Raw genomic sequence first — 18,530 nt, forward strand, 5'->3', positions numbered from 1 at the left:
TAAAAATTGCGAAAAACCAAATAAAATTTGAATTTTGCGGGCAGACCCGTCGCATCCACCTTAACTCAAAACATTCGCGCAGTGGGGCCACTCCATGACAAGTGGCTTTGCTACAAGATTAAAAATTGGCGCGCGCAGCTGCGCGTGCCTGATTATTAAAAAGTTAACAAATTTTTACAGGAGCGAATCTTTTCAGTTGTTATGTTTCCCATATTATGCTTATTGTGCCAGTGTGATTCATGATTATTTATTGATTTCATTACATAAAAATAGTCAGATTCTTGGCTTCACTAAAACTTGATCATAACTTTGAGAGCCATAATATGTGCGAGATCAAATTAAGCTATTGTCTCTGAACCAATTTTAGATTTTTTTTTTATTCGGCGCTCTTTCGGATCTCCGGTACCAAATATTAAACAATACCGGATGCACAGATCTCACTATAATAAACGACAAATAATATACATAATTTTTAAAAACATGATTAGGGGTAGGTACAATACAACCACTTTTATAAGTCGCATCGGCAAAAATTTTTTGCGCAGAAAAGCGCAATCTAACGCTGACTAAAACCGAATGTACACCAATGAAATACAGACTTGCTTGACGTTAAAATTTTAAAAATAAGACCAACAGAGAGACTCATGCTTTCTCGCTCATAATTCGCGCATACAAACGGCACATAGGTAACAACCATAGCGGACCGACGCACGCTATGATTGGCTAAGATATTTGCACGCCGTTCAAATAGTTATTTGTGTTACAATGGACCAAAATGTTTTTTGTTCCTCGAAGGCGTTATTTTGAATCCAGAGCGCAGCGATTGATCCTAGGCTTGAAATCTAGCGCACTTAGACTTTGCTTACCTAAGCTTCAGTTAAAACGAGACAGATTGCTGGCATCAATCTTTCTCGTTTTAACAGTGTCTAACGGTATGACGCTGTCTCGTTTTAACAGTGTCTTAAGTCTGAGCAAAGTCAAAGTGCGCTCTATAGATCTCAGCCTAAAGTAGAATCCTGAGCGTAGCGAGGAATTCAATATACGCCACCCGAGAACAAAATATTTAGCCCCGAGTGATACACACTATTTTTCATCACTACCTATGAGAAAAAACAAAACATCACACTAATATTATAAAGGCGAAAATTTGTATGTGTGTATGTTTGTTACTCCTTCACGCAAAAACTACTGGACGGATTTGGCTGAAATTTGGAATGGAAATAGATAATATTCTGGATTAGTACATAGGATACTTTTTATCCCGGAAAATCGAAGAGATCCCACGGGGTTTCGAAAAAGCTAAATCCACGCGGGCGAAGTCGCGGGCCTCGGCTAGTATATACTAAACCTCGCGGACCAATCAGAAAATAGAAAGCTAAAACCCGCATACAAACAAAATAACATGATTTTGTTCCCGACAGGGGGAAGATGTGTCAGGGGATAGCCCTGACGAATCTTCCCCCTAACGAATAGCGAATTTTTCGAATGATTAAAAATAACATGTCAGGTACATCGGCGTAACCTATAAAAGTGATAGTACTGTACTGAGGGTACAGAATCTTATAACAAACATTTCTGTATGTGAATTACACGAAGAACATACGGCTACACCTGAGCATTCGATCCAACACGCGAAGTCGTTGCGGTTGTTTTTCCAGATCCACATTGTTGTAACGATCGCCGCTGAAAGAAAAAATAGCTATAATAAATATAAACAGAAAACCATCATCTTACTTATTATACTTATCCACACACACTGCTGCTGTATCCATGCATACACACACACACATACATACGTTCGCAAATACGCGCATAAGTACACGCACGCTCGCAAACACGCAAATACGCACGCGAACGCATTCACACAAACACATCTTAATACTAGGTTTACTAAGTGAGAGATTTGGCGCGCCAACGCAACAGGCCAGACGCGCGTAGTAAGTTGGCGTGTGGTGGGAAATAAATCGAGTGCAGCGCGAGTACAAGTAGTAAGTCAGTTGTTCCACCTCGTCGGACGGTATTTTGCCTTCATTTATGGCTCAAGATTCAAATGGCCCAGACTCGATAAACTTGCTTTAAAACTTTACTTATCGCTGCATCAATGCACACACACTCACACACATACATACGCTTGCAAACACGCGCATACCTACACGCACAAACACTCACACATGCATGCAAGCTCGAACGCACTTCTCGTACACACGCGCACGCTGGCAAACACGCATATACGCAAGCGCTTTAGGTAATACTAGTTTTACTTACTGAGTGAGCGATTTAGCGCGACAACAGGCCAGATGCGCGTAGTATGTCGGAGTGGGGTAGGAGACGGAGCGGGTGCAGCGCGAGTACAAGTGGCACAGGTAGTAAGTCAATTGTTCCACCTCGTCAGACGGTATGTTGCCGTCGTTGCATATGGCGTGGTACCGCGTCGGACGGGCTGTACCTTTTATCGCTTGGTGAGAAACCTTCAAAAGAAATTAGTATCGTTAACAAATCTCTACGCATTCTAGTGCGAGCTCTAACGGATCATTGTGGACTAATAGCTCGATCACACAGGCTGCGTAAACGTAGACGCGTACCATTGCGTTGTAATGTATGGAACTGTATGAAACATGGCACACCGCTTGCGTAAAGCGTGGACGTATGCTAATCCAGTGTGTTAGGGGTTTACGCGCGTCAATACGCACCTGTCACATGTGCGCAATTGGTGTGAATCGGCCTTAAACAGAGACAAGGACAACCTTAAGCTCCAGGGCACAGATATCTGCAGACTATGCCAGGAGTCTGTCGAGACACCGATGCACATAATTAACCCCATAAACTACCGCTAAAGTCCAATATCTTATTAAGTATCACTTGCTTTAAAGGTAAAGGAAAACACCGTGAATAAACCTGCATTTCTGATATTTGTCCATAATGTCCACAAAGGTATGTGAAGTCTACCAATTCGCGTTGACCAGCGTGGCGTAAGGGTCAAGGTGTCAAAGGAAGTATAAGTAATCTTATTGATACATACCAAGTAAAAGTCCAATTCCTTAGGGTGCACAATATGAGTGTCGACCACGGTGCCCGGCTCAACGTTTTGTGGGTTCTTATCTCCCATGAAGAACCTAAAATATTAACAATTTTTTTTACTATACAATACAAATCCCATACTTCCATAATATACATCAATACTTAATATTATAAATGCAAAAGTGTGTCTGTCTGTCTGCTACCTTTTCACGGCCCAACAGTTTAACCGACTCTGACGAAATTTGGTACAGGGTTAGCTTATATCCCGGGGACGGACATAGGCTACTTTTTATCTAGCGGTTCGAGTTAGAAGGGAGGAAGCAAATTGATGTCAAAATAATAAAACTTGTTGTTAGTCGATGTGTAATTGACAAAACTTACCGCGTGTGATGCCTCTTTTGTACGAGCAGGAACAATATCTCGGGCTTATTCACTTGGTCGAGCCGAGCGTACGCGCGGTGCACTGCCACTAGTTCGCTGTTCATTACCTAATCAATATTATACGTGTTAAACCAAAATGCTAGCAAATACTTAGCTACCTAAGCACAATCGACACTAACAATTTGCCTTATCATGTAGTTTTAGTGATTTAGTATTTATCAAACACGCAATGTATATTATTTATAAATATTGGATACCTGAGCGAACTGTCCCTCAGACACTCCATCGCGGAACACGAATATTTTCCGAGGCAACGCATTCTGATGACTCTTATATACTTTCAGGTGGTCGAACATCATGTTTTCAAAATCGACGATGATTTCATGCTGAAAATAAGTGTTGAGTATTCTTAATGATATTTTTATACCTTTTATGATAGTTTACCTACACCTCAAAGAAATTCCCAAATAATTTTTAAATAGGGTAGGGTAACATACTTGTATAATCATAGTATTTACTCCAAATGTTATATTTAAGGAATGTATTTATGGAATTGCAATAAATTGATTGAAATTGAAATTAGAATTTCAAAAATTCCTGGTTGCTGGTTGGTTCAGTGGGAACCGCGCCCTGAGCACCTTAGGCTGAGATATATAGAGCGCACTTAGACTTTGCTCAGACTTAAGACAATGTTAAAACGAGACAGCGCTATACAGCTAGCATAAATCTGTCTCGTTTTAACTGAAACTTAAATCTAAATGCGCTGTATAGATTTCAACCTTAGGCCATTAGACCTTAGTTAGTTAATTTTGTAGTTTCAGATTTTATCGATTACAAACAAACAAACCTTTTCTCTTTATAACGACGATTTTTATGAATCCCAAACAAAATCAAGTGTTTTTTTTACAAATATTCTTTCTGCAATGATAATCTAACAAATACTTTTTCTTAAACAATATTACCTTTGGTGTCTGCACACTCATTTCAATATTGTAGATGAAACATTTGGGGTCAAGCGACGCTGTAACAGCAGCGATACTTGGCACGCTCATCTATAACAAAAACATCACATTTAGAGCCACAGGCGACAACTCGTTGGTGGGTAGAACTTAAAATAGTGTTGTTACCACAGATGAAGGAAATAACGTTATCTGTGCGTGTTATCCTTTTCCTCTTACCGCACCTCACATTTTTTTTTTATATTACCATTCCAAAGATGACTAATATTCCCCTTTCCCCTCCAAGTAAGCGTAAAGCTTGTGCTAGTAGGTACGACAATAGTGCAACAGGTGGTGTTTGAACCGCCGACCTTTTGAAATTCAGTCCGCTAACCGTTGAGCATTGATGCTCTACTTTGCTAGAGATATATAATTTTTTCGCTCATAACTCTCGCGTACAAAACATGGCGCGTAGGTAACAACCAATAGCGAACGGGCGCGCGCTGATTGGCTGAAATATTTTCGCGTCATTAAGAAATTTGATTTCTGCGCAGGTACATGGACGTAACTTATAAAAGTGGCAGTTTTCCAGCGAGAAAATGCGACAATTCGACTCCATCTACTCGCTTGAATTCAGTACCGAGGTTATATACCTAAACCAAATTTTTCATACAAAATTGTCGTTATCAAAGCAAAAAATCGGGCACCGTCACTCGGATTTTCCACAGGGAAACTTCACAGGGAGTCGCTTCTTTACAAAACGGAATCGTACCTGATCAGGCGAAGGATGAGTGACGTCAGCCCCCACAACCATAACGCCGCCACTTTTCAGGCACGTCGGCAAGCTGCGATTGTCCAGGGCTTGGTTGATCCCCATCAACTTGGAGTTTACCTGAAAGTTATTACATTGGGGCCAGTTCAATGGGGATCCACAGGCAAAAGTCAAAACTGATCTTAGAGGGCGCCTCAGGAGGTCCAGCCAATGCAAGCTCTCATCTTCATAGTTTCTTAACCAGAGAATTAGAACTTAGATTAAGGAAGTTACATAACATGACTTTTTTTTATTATGGCGTTTGACAGCTCAGTATACCACAGATGATACTATGGCCGGTTCGTTTATGCGCCACCTGTCAAATTGGCAGTATAGATGCCCATTGTACACAAAACTGCCAATTTATTGTAACTTCAGAACTGCCAATTTTTTGGATAGTGCCATTTTTTCATTTTTGTTTTCAATGAGTGAAATGTACCATTTTCCTATTTTCTTTTTCCTTGCATATTTATATGGCCATATCAACCATATCTGATATTGTCACTACGTCATATATTTAAAGCCTTTGTTTTGCAGACCACTTTGATGTTACTTACTTCAGATTTAAGAGTCGCCATAGAACAGAGCAATTTACAAACAAACACAAACTGGTAATAACCCTCCTTAAACTTTATCTTAGCTAGGTAAAAATGAAACTTACCTTTAACAGAATGTTGCGTACAGTCTGTTCATTCATACGCCTGGAGGCTGTCATCTCCCTAATGCATTGAGTTAAAATGCCGACCTCCAACTCTGCCTTGCGTTTTACCTGCAAAACAAATCAAATCTATCAAAATATATGCAACATCATAACTTCACGCTCCAACTAAGAAGAGCACCACATACTTGTGATTTTATTCAAGACTAGGTTATACCGCAATTTCATACACTTTTTTACCCTATTTTGCCCCCTTAGGAGTTGAATTTCCAAAAATCCTTTCTTGACGGATGTCTACGCCACGATAGTTATCATGTGCATGCTTAGTATAAGCCCGATCTGTCCAGTAGCTGTCCGTTAATAGATCAGTCAGTCAGTCGGTAACTTTGCCTATCACCTTTAGGCTGAGACCTATAGAGCGCACTTTGAATTTGCTCAGACTTAAGACACCGTGAAACGAGACATCGTTATACCGCTGGCATAAATTTGTCTCGTTTAAACTGAAACTTAAGTCTAAGCAAATTCAAAGTTCGCTCTAAAGATTTCAACCTCATTGTCTAACACTTAATGATAGCTACCGAGCTTATTTAACATTTATCGTTAATTCATTGAAGGTTTTGTACGAAAAATAATTTTAATTTCACTCAGTGAAGCAGCAATGTAGAACCATGTCAAATGAGTTCGGCGGCCGTCATTCAGTACTAGATCCTGATTTAGCGAATCAACCGACAGTAGAGCGTAGTAACGGGATATCTCGTCTAGGAATAAAAACCAGCAAGTGCAAGTCAGAAACGGAACCCTAAAAAACCTACCTTATGGTACGCGTCCTTGTCTCTACCAGAGACAATAATGAACATGAAGTTGAGCTTCTTCTCCTGCGCCGTGAGAAGAACGTTCCGTAGATCCTGTTGGGTCACGTTGAAGTTCGTAAAGGCGGGCATGTTGACCGCCATGCCCATTTGACGTCCCACTTTCATTAGCTACAAATTATTAATGATATAAATAAATAAAAGTTTACTTCGCTCACAGAACAGTACAAGAAGTAAAAATTAAATTAAAAATTTAAAAACTCCCGACACTTAAAGTACTAAAAAGTAAAAAATAATAAGTAAGTAAGTATGTATTGGTAATTTAAGTTTAATCTAATTAGTAGTTTTTATCCAAGCGCTCGTCACGTCGGAGGACTGCTAAAGGTAACAGAAACAGCTTAGTATGCCATCTATTTTAGAAAGAATAGTTTCTGTCATCTACTGTAAATTCATATCCAGTAACTTTCTATTACTGGATATGAAAACTAGAAAAGAGCTGATAATCTTTAAACGGCTGAACAGATTTTCTTGGATTATACTTGTAGCTAAGAACACTCTCGATCAAGCCATCTTTCAAACAAAAAAACTAAATCAAAATAGGTTAATTCGTTTAGGAGCTACGATGCCACAGGCAGATACAAAGATACACACGTCAAACTTATAACACCCCTCTTTTTGGGTCGGGGGTTAAAAATAGAAAAGATGTTAAAACTACAAAATTAGAACCTAAAACTATGAGCTAGCAGATACAAAGAATAAAATCGATTTTGTGTGTGAGCTAAAGGGGTGCTGCCGGGCGGACAACAAAGTCTTAGCAATAGGGTCTCGTTGGCACCCATTGGCTACGGAGCCCTAAAAATCAGCACTTACCATTTGTATCATGCTATCGCAATTGAAGTCGTTGGGATTAGCTTCCACCACGATGAATCCCCACGACTCCAGCGCGCTCGCTCTGAGTAGGCGGTTGGCTTGCCACACTCCTCTCCTATATTATTACCAGGAAAAACTATTAACATCACTTTTATTATATATATTATAGGATCACTTCGTTGTCTGTCCGTTTGGCTGTCGTTTCTGTCAAGAGCAGTCAAGGAATTTGATTTGTCAAAAACTGCATCAATCATTATTACAATCTCAATTGTTTTGATTCGCTGAATTTATGGTATTCTTGTTGCAAGAATGGATTGTAGCCAATAGTAAGCGAGCACCAACCAATCAGAGGTGACTGCGATTGTTATGATTGGCTGAATTTATGGTATTCTTGTTGCAAGAATGGATTGTAGCCAATAGTAAGCGAGCACCAACCAATCAGAGGTGACTGCGATTGTTATGATTGGCTGAATTTATGGTATTCTTGTTGCAAGAATGGATTGTAGCCAATAGTGAGCGAGCACCAACCAATCAGAGGTGACTGCGATCGTGACATTGTAACTGTCATTTTACCGTAAACGAGCAGATGGAATCATGTTTGGTAGGTAGCAATATAGCATTTAGCATGATTAAAGGGAAAAATCAGTGAATTTGTGGTTACATCACAATAAAATGGAAAAGTGTTATTTTTTGCACTAAGTATAATACGGAATGTGTATATTTATGAATATTAATTGTTATTTATGAATACATTCGTATGCAACTCCGACTCGCCGTTGACCGGTTTTTTTAGGGTTCCATACCTCAAAGGGAAAAATGAACCCTGTTCCAGTAAAATGGGTTCAAAATTAATGTAAATCGATGATACCTTGGATCGATGGGTCGCCCGGATCCGATGTCGATTTTGGGCGCTTCCAAAATTTTGGCATCCACTTGTAAGAATTTATTATCAATCTCCATTTTGAAGTGTTTGAAGCACGGACTTGCGGAGTAATTCATCTAAAACACATAAATATAATATACTAGAGGATGCCCGCGACTACGTCAGCGTGGATTTAGGATTTTAAAGATCCCGTGGGAACTGTTTTATTTCCGGGATAAAAAGTTGCCCATGTCCGTTTCCGGGATATAAGTTAACTCTGTACCAAATTTTGTCAGAATCGATTAAACTGTTGGGCCGTGAAAAGGTAGCAGACAGACAGACAGACTCACTTTCGCATTTATAATATTAGTATGGATTGAGGCACAAGCTGCTATTTTCTCTGCAACGAGCCTAATGGGCGTTAATTAATAATACCTCTCCCACAATACTATGTATGAGACATGGGTAACAGATATAATAAAGAGAAAACTTACGTCTCGTATGACTTCTTTGATTTTTTCAAGTCGGTCGCTAGGTGGTGTGGCCGCCTGACGGACCATCGTCGAAAGCTGCCGCTCGTTCAGTTGTTTATTCAACGCCTACAAAATTAATCGTACTCTCGTCAGATTCGCGCACTGAGGGTTCTGTACTCAGGTATTTTTTTTTAGACAACAAACAGACAGACAACAAAGTGATCCTATAAGGGTCCCTTTTTTCGTTTTGAGGTACGGAATCTTATAAACAGATATTACTACTAACTCAGTTGTTAAGGGGCATGAGACAGGCCTATTCTCACAAATTAGTCGATACTAGAATTAATTTCTTAAACTGGACCCTTTCAAGTAAAGATTTTTATACAAACCTGTGAGGATGATACTGCCATTGTCGCAATTTAAATACCATAAGCCTACGTTGTCGTATTAGTTTACAAATTGCGAAAAACCAAATTAAATTTGAATTTCGCGGGCAGGCCCGTCGCTTCCACCTTAAACTGGCAGTCTGTCATGTAATCCATTGATTTATAATTACTAATGACAGGTCACGAACAAAATGTCAATTCTGAAGTGACTATTTTTGCAAACAAGAACATATATTTTTATACATCTAGGTTTTTCTTACGAAATACAGAAAATAGTTCTAGAATAGAATAGAATTATTTTAGATTATTTCCATTAGTTCAATTTAAAAATTATGTACATAATATTAAGTATGGGTTTACCTGACCATAGACAACATCCAGTAATTCCATAGGGTAGTAAATATTCTTGTCTTTAGGACCCACCCACATACAGTTCAAGTTCGGGTACTTTATTCTGAAAAATGTAAACTTCACTTATTTACTATTTGTATAATAAAACACAAAGTTTTTGCCCGCCATTTGTCCATATGATACAATTTTCACTCTCTACCTATTATGGTTCACGAGATACATCCCGCTGACAGACAGACAGATGGATGGACAGCAGAGGCTTAGCAATATACATAATCCCGTTGGCACCATTCGGGTGCGGAACCTTAATAAGGCTGTATTTTCACTATTCAAATATCGTCTCAACAGTTTATATTGTACAGTACCTGCATTTCTTTTCCGTCTCAAAGTACTTGGCAACGGTGATCTCCCTAGTTGGTCTACCATCGTGGTCGGTCATTTGGAAAGACATCTTGTACGGGGGTTCCACGATACCATTGCATATGTACTCGCGTTGCTTAGTGCCAGCGCCGCCAATGTTTGCTTTTACCTACAAAATCACATTCATGGTGTCACCAGATGCTTGCAACAAAGAACATACCGCAAGCATCGGCAAATACCACAGAGCATTTTTTATTTATTTATTTTATTTATTTATTTTATTTATTTATTTATTTAGTAATAGACTTTTAATTTAAAGAGAAACATTTTTCACCAGTTGTTATAGACCAAAGCACTAGATAAAAAACAGACTGGTGTTTGGAATTTTGCAGCCCAAATAGACCGTAGTCTGTGCTAGGGCTGACAAAAAAGAAAAAAAAGATTAATTTATTTTAAGATTTTAAATTTATAAAAAAAAATAGATTAAAAAAAAAAAGTTAAGCCTATATTTCCATTTTTTACAAAAAAATTAAAGAAAAAAAAATTTTTTTTTTTGTGCATCAGTGTTTATATAATAAATAATATTTCAAAAAATATATAAAGATAGGATAGGATAAAGTTTAGATTTTGTTTATACAGTATGGTTTTGGCTTGCAGCATCCGTCCAGTAGTTTGAGCTGTGCGTTGATAGCTCAGTCAGTTAGTAGTCAATCTGTCTGTCCCTTTTTTATTCTATATTTTTAGATTTTAAAAAGCATACCCTCAACCCCTTAATAAAATGTTGGAACGCATCGATGCCCCTCTGTCGATCTAGGGCTCTGCTTGGATCCAAACGAAAATCATTTACAAGCGCATCGATCAGTCTCTGTTGCTTCGGGAATCCCTTATGAGCCACTGAAATAAAACAATCACATTATATGAAGTGAAAACCAGTGTTCTTTGAAAAAAAAAAACCGGCCAAGTGTGAGTCAGACTCGCGCACCGAGGGTTCCGTACTTGGGTATTTTTCTGACATTTTGCACGATAAATCAAAAACAATTATGCATAAAAATAAATAAAAATCTGTTTTTGAATGTACGTAAAGTCCTTTCATATGATACCCCACTTGGTATACTTTGAAAATTGAAAATACTAATTATTTACTCATAAACGCATTTTAAATTTTTTTTTGTGAGGTAACCATAAATTCACGGTTTTCGGATTTTTCTTTTACTTGTGCCATACTACCTACCTACCTGTCAAATTTCATGATTCTAGGGCAACGGGAAGTACCCTATAGGTTTTCTTGGCAGACTTGCAGATAGACAACAAAGTGATCCTATAAGGGTTACTTTTTTCCTTTCGAGGTACGGAACCAAAAAAAAATGATTATACTTTACCATCAATGTTGATAAAAGCGCTTGAAGTGAATATAGCAGATTGGAAGAGTCCAGTCCACATTTCCAAACCATCGTACAAGTCTATCGGATTTCGTGGACGTTTGAAAAATTGACGGCCAGCCTGAAATAAGGTAATAAATAATAACCCGTGCGCCTTTTCATAAAAACCATACATATTTACTACATACATACATACATACATAATACTCTGATTATTCCATTACAAGTAACAACATAGCTTATTCCTGCGGCGTTTCTTAAAAAACAAATTGTAACCAGAACGCTAGCAAAAACTTAGGGTTATTATTATATTACCTATAAACACAATCCTATACCAATAACTATTTGCCTTATTTTGTAGTTTTAGTGATTTAGTATTGTCGGCCACTCGGGTCAATGCCTACTACGCGGCATTGACCCCGAGTGGCCTATTTATGTAACGTTCATTGACCTCTAGCGTCAGTCAGACGTTTTGTTTGCAATATATTGTGAACTTTAAAAAATATAGCTTGTGTAAAAAAAAACGTTTTTTTGGTGGTACCTTATTAGTAATCATCAATACTATCACCTGTCTTCATTTTTGCTAGCGTACTTTTTACACCTTGTACATCAAGTAGTTAAGTGTTCATGCTCTGACACACACACACATTCAAATATATTTTTCGTCGTTTTTTAGCAACATAAAAAAAGATGCGGGTCTAAATATAGTTTAGAGAAAAACATCAGAATCGACGCAAATCTACTTACTTTCACATAGTTTTCTAAGGTTCCTTGCTGCAAGATCACATCAACACACTGAATTGCTTCCATAGGTGTATTTACTGATGAACCTTGGTTATTCATGTGGCTAAAACAGAAATAGATGTTTGAATATGAGATTGCACTTGACCAGAATTTTTAAGAGTTCCGTAACCGAAGGGTCTGGCACCCGTCGGGATCCTATTACTAAGACTCCGCTGTTTTCACAGAATGAGACATTGTAAAAGATTTTTTTTTTGCGATATAAAATTCAGTTTTCGGATTTTTTTCCTTTACTTGTGCCTCTAAGACATTGCTATCTCCCTCATGACTCTAATTCAACGGGAAGTACCCTATAGATTTTGATTCTTGACAGAGACAACAAACCGATAGACAACAAAGTGATAAGAGTTCCTTTTTTTCTCTGGAGATATGGAAATCAAAAAAAGTCTAAATTAATTTTTTTTAAAAGTAAACTGACTGCAAAAGCATTGAAAAGTATTTAAATTTAAAATAATTATGTAGGCAAGTGCTTCAATTCAATTTACTATAAGCTGATAAACAAAAAGTCGAAGCTTATATTGAAGTCTGTTTTTGATGTCGGCGCCAAATCTTTATCTACTAGTATTTTTTTCATTTTTGGTTTTTTATAATGAATTCCATACTTACTTAATAATTGTTCCCAGGTCAACCACTCCAGTCAATTTCAAGCTTACTTCAAAAGCCATCTTTGCATCATTATCATCTAAGACTTCAACCTGCAATTGAAAAATTATATTTTAAATTTTGATTATATAATTTTATTATTATATAGCCAACCCGTAAAGGCTTTGGCCAGGTGGTCTGAAAATTAGATAGACAGATGAGATGTTTCCTCAAATTTTTCTTAGATGAAAATTCCTTTTTAGTGGATGGAAAAACATTCATGTAGTGTCAAGTTACTAGACCCAGTGGATAGATCTGTACGTTGATACGTCAATCAGACAGCTTTTCTTTTAAAAGCAGGACAAGTACATTAACTAATTTGTGAATACGAGAGCAAATTTCTTAAACTGGACCCTTTCAAGTAAAGATTTTTATATAAACCTGTGAGGATGGTACTGCCATTGACGCAATTAAAGTGCCATAAGCCTACTTTGTCGTATTAGTTTACGAATTGCGAAAACTCAAATTTGAATCTCGCGGGCAGACCCGTCGCATCCACCTTAATCAGCCCAGTAGATTTGAATAAATAATATTGTGCCCTCTCGCGCACATTATTGTTCTTATGTAACTGACAGAATTCAAATGTGATTGATCTATTCAGTTGGCGCTACTTCAGTATTTGAACAGTGTAAATATTACACTTACATTTATCGTGCAACGTTCTTCATTGCCTTTGACCAATGGTGTCAGCGAATAACAGTTCTTCCTTTGGTCAAATGCTATAAATTGTTTCGGAAATTTAATGGCCTTTGCAGCAGCAAAAACCTTAGGCAGAAATTTTTTTGGTCGGTCTGGTTTAATCGCGACGTCGTAACGGTTCTGAAAAGTAAATTTTATTATAAAAAATAGCCTGAAGGTTTAAATTTTTAAAACAACAGTCTAGCTATCCATACTAATATTGAATACAAAAGTCTGCAAACTTTTGCATGCAACATGTGATAACTGATAATGAAGAAAATTCTCATATAGATAGCTTGCATCCCAGGAACAGACAGGCGTACTATTGTCCCAGAAAATCAAAATGTTGCTACAGGATTTTTAGGGCTCATCCGTTCAAACGGTTTTGATGAAATTTTGGTAAAAAAACGAAGCCATGGGCACCATCTTTTTGGTACAAAGATCAAGCTATCTCTGTAAGACATGTATGGACTTTTTGTCCCTATCTGTCTTTGTCTTTGAGAGGCAATATTAGATTTTGCATTTATAATAATAGTATGGAAAGATAAATGATTACACTTACCACTTTGATAGGTTGTATTTTCATCTCCAAGTAATTGGTCACAACTCTGGTTTTCGTAGCTGGCACTTTTCCACCAGGTACTTTAGCAGGTATTTGAAATCGACATGCTACAGCTGTCGAGCTTCTAGACGTAGCAGGATATGTAGGTGCTTGTCCACTACTTATTACCGATATTTTTTGGTCATATGGTTGTTGGCCTCGGCCTCGGCCAGCTTGAGGGCGCGCATGTTGTACAAAGGCCGGTGGAGTGGCTACTTGGGTTTGGACAGGTGCTTGCTGAGGCACAAAGGCCGCTGGGGGAGCTTGTTGAACTGGAGCAGACCGTGGAGCACCCCAACCTCTACCTGCACCTGGCGGTGGTGCATCCATCTTTAGCTCTGGTATGGGGGATGTCACTGTTTCGGGTGGCTTAACGACCGCTGGTGGTGACCCAAATGTTGGAGTAGAAGCAACTGGTGCAGTACTGGCGGGTATAGGAGCAGCGGGCGCAGGGCCGGCCGCAGCAGCAGGCTTCTTTTTGCGCGGTTTCCTTTTCCCTCCCCCTAAACCTAATCCAAGCCCTTCCGCTTCTTCTTCTTTTGCTTCCTCTTTTTTTTCAGGCGCAGATTCGACCTTCTCAAGTTCCTTTTCAGCGTCTTTCGTATCAGATTCATCTTTTTTTGCAGTTTCAACTGTTGCTTTACGCTGCTTCTTTTTTCCTTTACCTAAACCCAATCCAAGTCCTTCCGGCTCTTCTTCCTTTACTTCCTCTTTTTTTTCAGGCACAGATTGGACCTCTTCTTTTTTTTTCGTATCTTGGGATGTAGAAGGCTCTGGTTCTTGAGTAGCAGAAGGTTCTCCTTCTGCTAGAGATAAAGAACCCAAACCAAGATCCTCCTTCTCAGCTTGTTTATTTTTTTTCTTTCCTTAAATATAATACATAAAAATAAAATTACTGTATGGTGTATGTATGTGTATAAATAAGTATAATCAGAAAATAAAAACTACATAAACATTGTTCACAACTTTGTTAGTGAAATGAAACCATGTTTTGCACTCAACAATGTTTGTTAGAGTTAAAACAAAATCTATGATGGTTGTGACATATTATTTGGTATTTCAGAGACAAGTATGTATCTGAATTCTGAAGTAAGGTGGTATCTTGAATCAGTATTTTTAGGGTCCCCTACCTCAAAAGGAAAATGGAACCCTTATAGGATCACTATATTGTCTGTCTGTCTGTCTGTTGTCTGTCAAGAAAACTTATAGGGTACTTCCCGTTGAATCATGAAATTTGGCAGGTAGGTAGGTCTTATAGCACAAGTAATGGAAGAAATCTGAAAACCTTGAATTTGTGGTTTATACAAAAAAAAAATGTATTTACGAAAAATTTTATTCACTAAAGGTGTTAGGTATATCTCGTACGATGGTACTGAACCCTTCGTGTACGAGTCTGACTCGCTTGACCGGTTTTTTTTAAATTCAAAGAACATTTGGAACATTTATTCAAAGAAACCTTAATTACTATGTAAAATAAATACTAACTACTATGTGAAATAATGTAATGCACTATGTAATCCATGCATAATGTATGTCACCATTTTTGTGATGTCATAAAGGGTTTTCAAAGTTTACTCTTCGTTCACTAGTTCAACTAGTTTTTATGTATTACTAGCCGATGCCCGCGACTTCATTCGCGTGGATGTAGGTTTTTTAAAAATCCCGTGGGTACTCTTTGATTTTCCGGGATAAAAAGTAGCCTATGTGCTAATCCAGGGTATAATCTATCTCCATTCTAAATTTCAGTCTAATCCGTCCAGAAGTTTTTGCGTGAAGGAGTAACAAACATACACACACATAATACACACAAACTTTCGCCTTTATAATATTAGTGTGATTATGTGGCAAAGAAATATTATGTGGGTAGACTATAATATTAAAGGGATGGTCGTACAAAAACAAAAAGTGAGCAAGATACAAATCCCTGGAGAAAGCCTATGTTACAAGACAAGATGATGTTTTGTAAGATAGGTACTAAATTCTGCAACAAAGGTTACAAAGTATGGTTATGATCATATTATAGGGTCTGCAATCTGTATATACTGATCATAAGTTTGCAATTGTGGATCAACATATTTATTTGCATTATCAACACTAAAACACTCAACTAGCTAAGTACAACAGTCATCACTGCCTCATTCCTTGTACTTACTTACTTATAAATAAATGATTTTGTGGTAAAGCCGCAACATCTTGTAAAAAGTATTAAGAATGTTAAAAAAATAAAACCGACTTCAAAAACCAAAAACACTAAAAAGTAGAAAATAATCTTTGTTTAGCTACACATGTAATGTACCTAGGTATGAAGTCGAGCGAGCATATTAAAACAAAATTAGAAATCCAAGAGTGAAGCTCGCCCGACTTCATACCTAGGTACATTACATGTGTAGCTAAACAAAAATTATTTTCTACTTTTTAGTGTTTTTGGTTTTTGAAGTCGGTTTTATTTTTCTTTTGAAAATTTTTTATTTCATAATTTTTAGTGGCCCCACTGTACTATAATATGCTATGCCCAGTTAAAACCCTACTGTTTACTAAGCTATTACACTGATCGCGAGCAATTTGCTCTTATCCATTGAGGAGTTCTGTTCTCCATCTCCGAAGATATTCATCAGATCTTCACTAAATTTATATGGGACCACCTGCACAGTATACCCTTTCAAACAAAAAAAAATTTTCCAAATCGGTCCAGGGGTCTTTGAGTAATCGGGGAACATACATAAAAATAAAAAATAAAAAAATAAAAAAAAAGATCCCGACGAATTGAAAACCTCCTCCTTTTTTGGAAGTCGGTTAAAAATGAGGATGATATTGTTGTTATAGTTTTTTTGTTCTTCTTTTAGAATATTAGGTTTCCATCAATGACCTATCAAAGGCCTCTGAGCATGGGTCTCTCTCAAAATGAGAAGGGTTTTAACTTTTAGCCATAGTCCACAAAGTTGGTGAAGTGCAGATTGGCAGACTTCACACACCTTTGAGAATATTATGTAGAACTCTCAGGCATGCAAGTTTCTTCACAATGTTTTCCTTCACCATCAAAGCTGCATGATATTTAATTGATTATAAAGTTGAAAACTAAAAACCGACTGCAAACCTCTTAATGAACGCTGAAATATTATAGTAAAATTGTTTTTCTGTCGCTTGGTATATTTAAATGTTGTCATACATTTATATTTATGAACTTAGAATTTTCTCCTTTTCCCAATTTTTTCGTATAAAATGTAGCCTATGTCACCAGGACTTTTACAACAAATCGATTGACGCCTCATTCATCAAAATCGGCCCAGTAGTTTAGGCGCTACGATGGGACACACAGAATCTGGATACAAACATACACATATAAATACATACATCCATAGACTGCTAAAATTATAATCCTTCCTTTTGGCTTTGCCACAGTCGGGTAAAAAACACAGAGACCAACATCTTAACCACTACACTATCACTACACACAACAGAAGAACAAATCAATGTTTTCACAGCCCCCTTGGAATGAAAGTTGTGATTACTACTATCACAATTGTTGTGGTTGGTTGAATTTATAGTTTTTTGCTGCAACTGTGCATAATAACCAATAGTGTGCAAATTATACCCAATCAGAGGTGATTTGATTACAATTGTTACACTATAGCTGTAAAACTATAGTGATAAGAGGGCTGGTGATAAATGTAAGTAAAAATAGTAATATACCTATTGATATTTTTAATAACAGTTTAAAAACTTACCTTTTGCCATTTTAAATCACTTTTATGATGACAATTCACTTCTGAAACAAAAAAAAATAAGTAGTAACTTAAGTATTAAAATATCCGTCAAGTGCCAGTCAGACTCACACACAAAGGATTCAGCACAAGAATAACTTTTTTAATATGGTGGCCATTTTAAAGTTTTTATTATTTTCAAATGGAATGTCTTTCATTTTCAAAAGGGGGTACCTAATAAACTTAGTAAAAATAATAATAATAGATACATCTTTATTTATATTATGCATCAAGAAAACCTTTCATGAAAACTCTGCAGCTTCAGCATACAGTTACATACACATAATTTAGGTAAGAGAAATAATGTGAACATTTTATAAGGGGATTCCCCCAATATCCTCTCAGGTGATGAAAGTTGAACGGCTTTCGGCTTGAACCTTATTTTATTTATATCGGACATTTTATCTATTTTGTAGGTAAAATAAAGTACAGACAATCACACCGATTTGTAAATAAAACACATCTCAAAATATGGCCGAGAAACAAAATATTAAAAGGCTCCCCTTGCGGCTTACAAGTTGTGAAATTGAGAATCAAATAATGCAGTTGAAGAACACAAAAAGAAACACCGTTTTCTCTGTTGATTATATAAATGTAAATAAAAATACAAAACCTGTACCTGTTTAAATATCTTCCTTGTAAAATACAATTTCACCACAGTTGCACAATTGCGTTGATTTTTAACGTGTTTTGAACTGTTCAACCTTGTCAAATGTCAATGTCAAACGACAGGAAATTAGGTACTTTATAA

General features: G+C 37.2%; 1 protein-coding gene across 3 annotated transcripts; it reads right to left on the minus strand.

Annotated features, from left to right (window-relative positions):
- Positions 1-1,339: 1,339 nt before the first annotated feature.
- On the minus strand, positions 1,340-18,482 carry LOC123869496 (protein argonaute-2-like). 3 transcript variants are annotated; one of them, XM_045912467.1, is made up of 23 exons: positions 18,399-18,482; positions 17,744-17,784; positions 16,175-16,210; positions 13,980-14,884; positions 13,385-13,558; positions 12,704-12,792; positions 12,044-12,143; positions 11,297-11,417; positions 10,678-10,811; positions 9,923-10,086; positions 9,567-9,660; positions 8,842-8,946; positions 8,354-8,484; positions 7,486-7,600; positions 6,619-6,786; positions 5,810-5,917; positions 5,110-5,229; positions 4,362-4,451; positions 3,657-3,785; positions 3,400-3,506; positions 3,020-3,113; positions 2,266-2,468; positions 1,340-1,683 (listed from the first exon to the last, which is right to left on the minus strand). In XM_045912467.1, exons 2-23 carry the CDS (start codon positions 17,751-17,753, stop codon positions 1,587-1,589), a joined length of 3,294 nt encoding a protein of 1,097 aa, XP_045768423.1. In that variant the 5' UTR covers positions 17,754-17,784; positions 18,399-18,482; the 3' UTR covers positions 1,340-1,586. The 3 variants fall into 3 exon arrangements, with proteins under 3 accessions (XP_045768423.1, XP_045768424.1, XP_045768425.1); XM_045912468.1 differs by lacking the exon at positions 16,175-16,210; XM_045912469.1 differs by lacking the exons at positions 16,175-16,210; positions 18,399-18,482 and adding an exon at positions 18,295-18,313.
- Between the last annotated feature and the right edge of the window lie 48 nt (positions 18,483-18,530).

This window comes from Maniola jurtina, chromosome 11 (assembly GCF_905333055.1).
Source record: "Maniola jurtina chromosome 11, ilManJurt1.1, whole genome shotgun sequence".
Lineage (NCBI taxonomy): Eukaryota > Metazoa > Arthropoda > Insecta > Lepidoptera > Nymphalidae > Maniola > Maniola jurtina.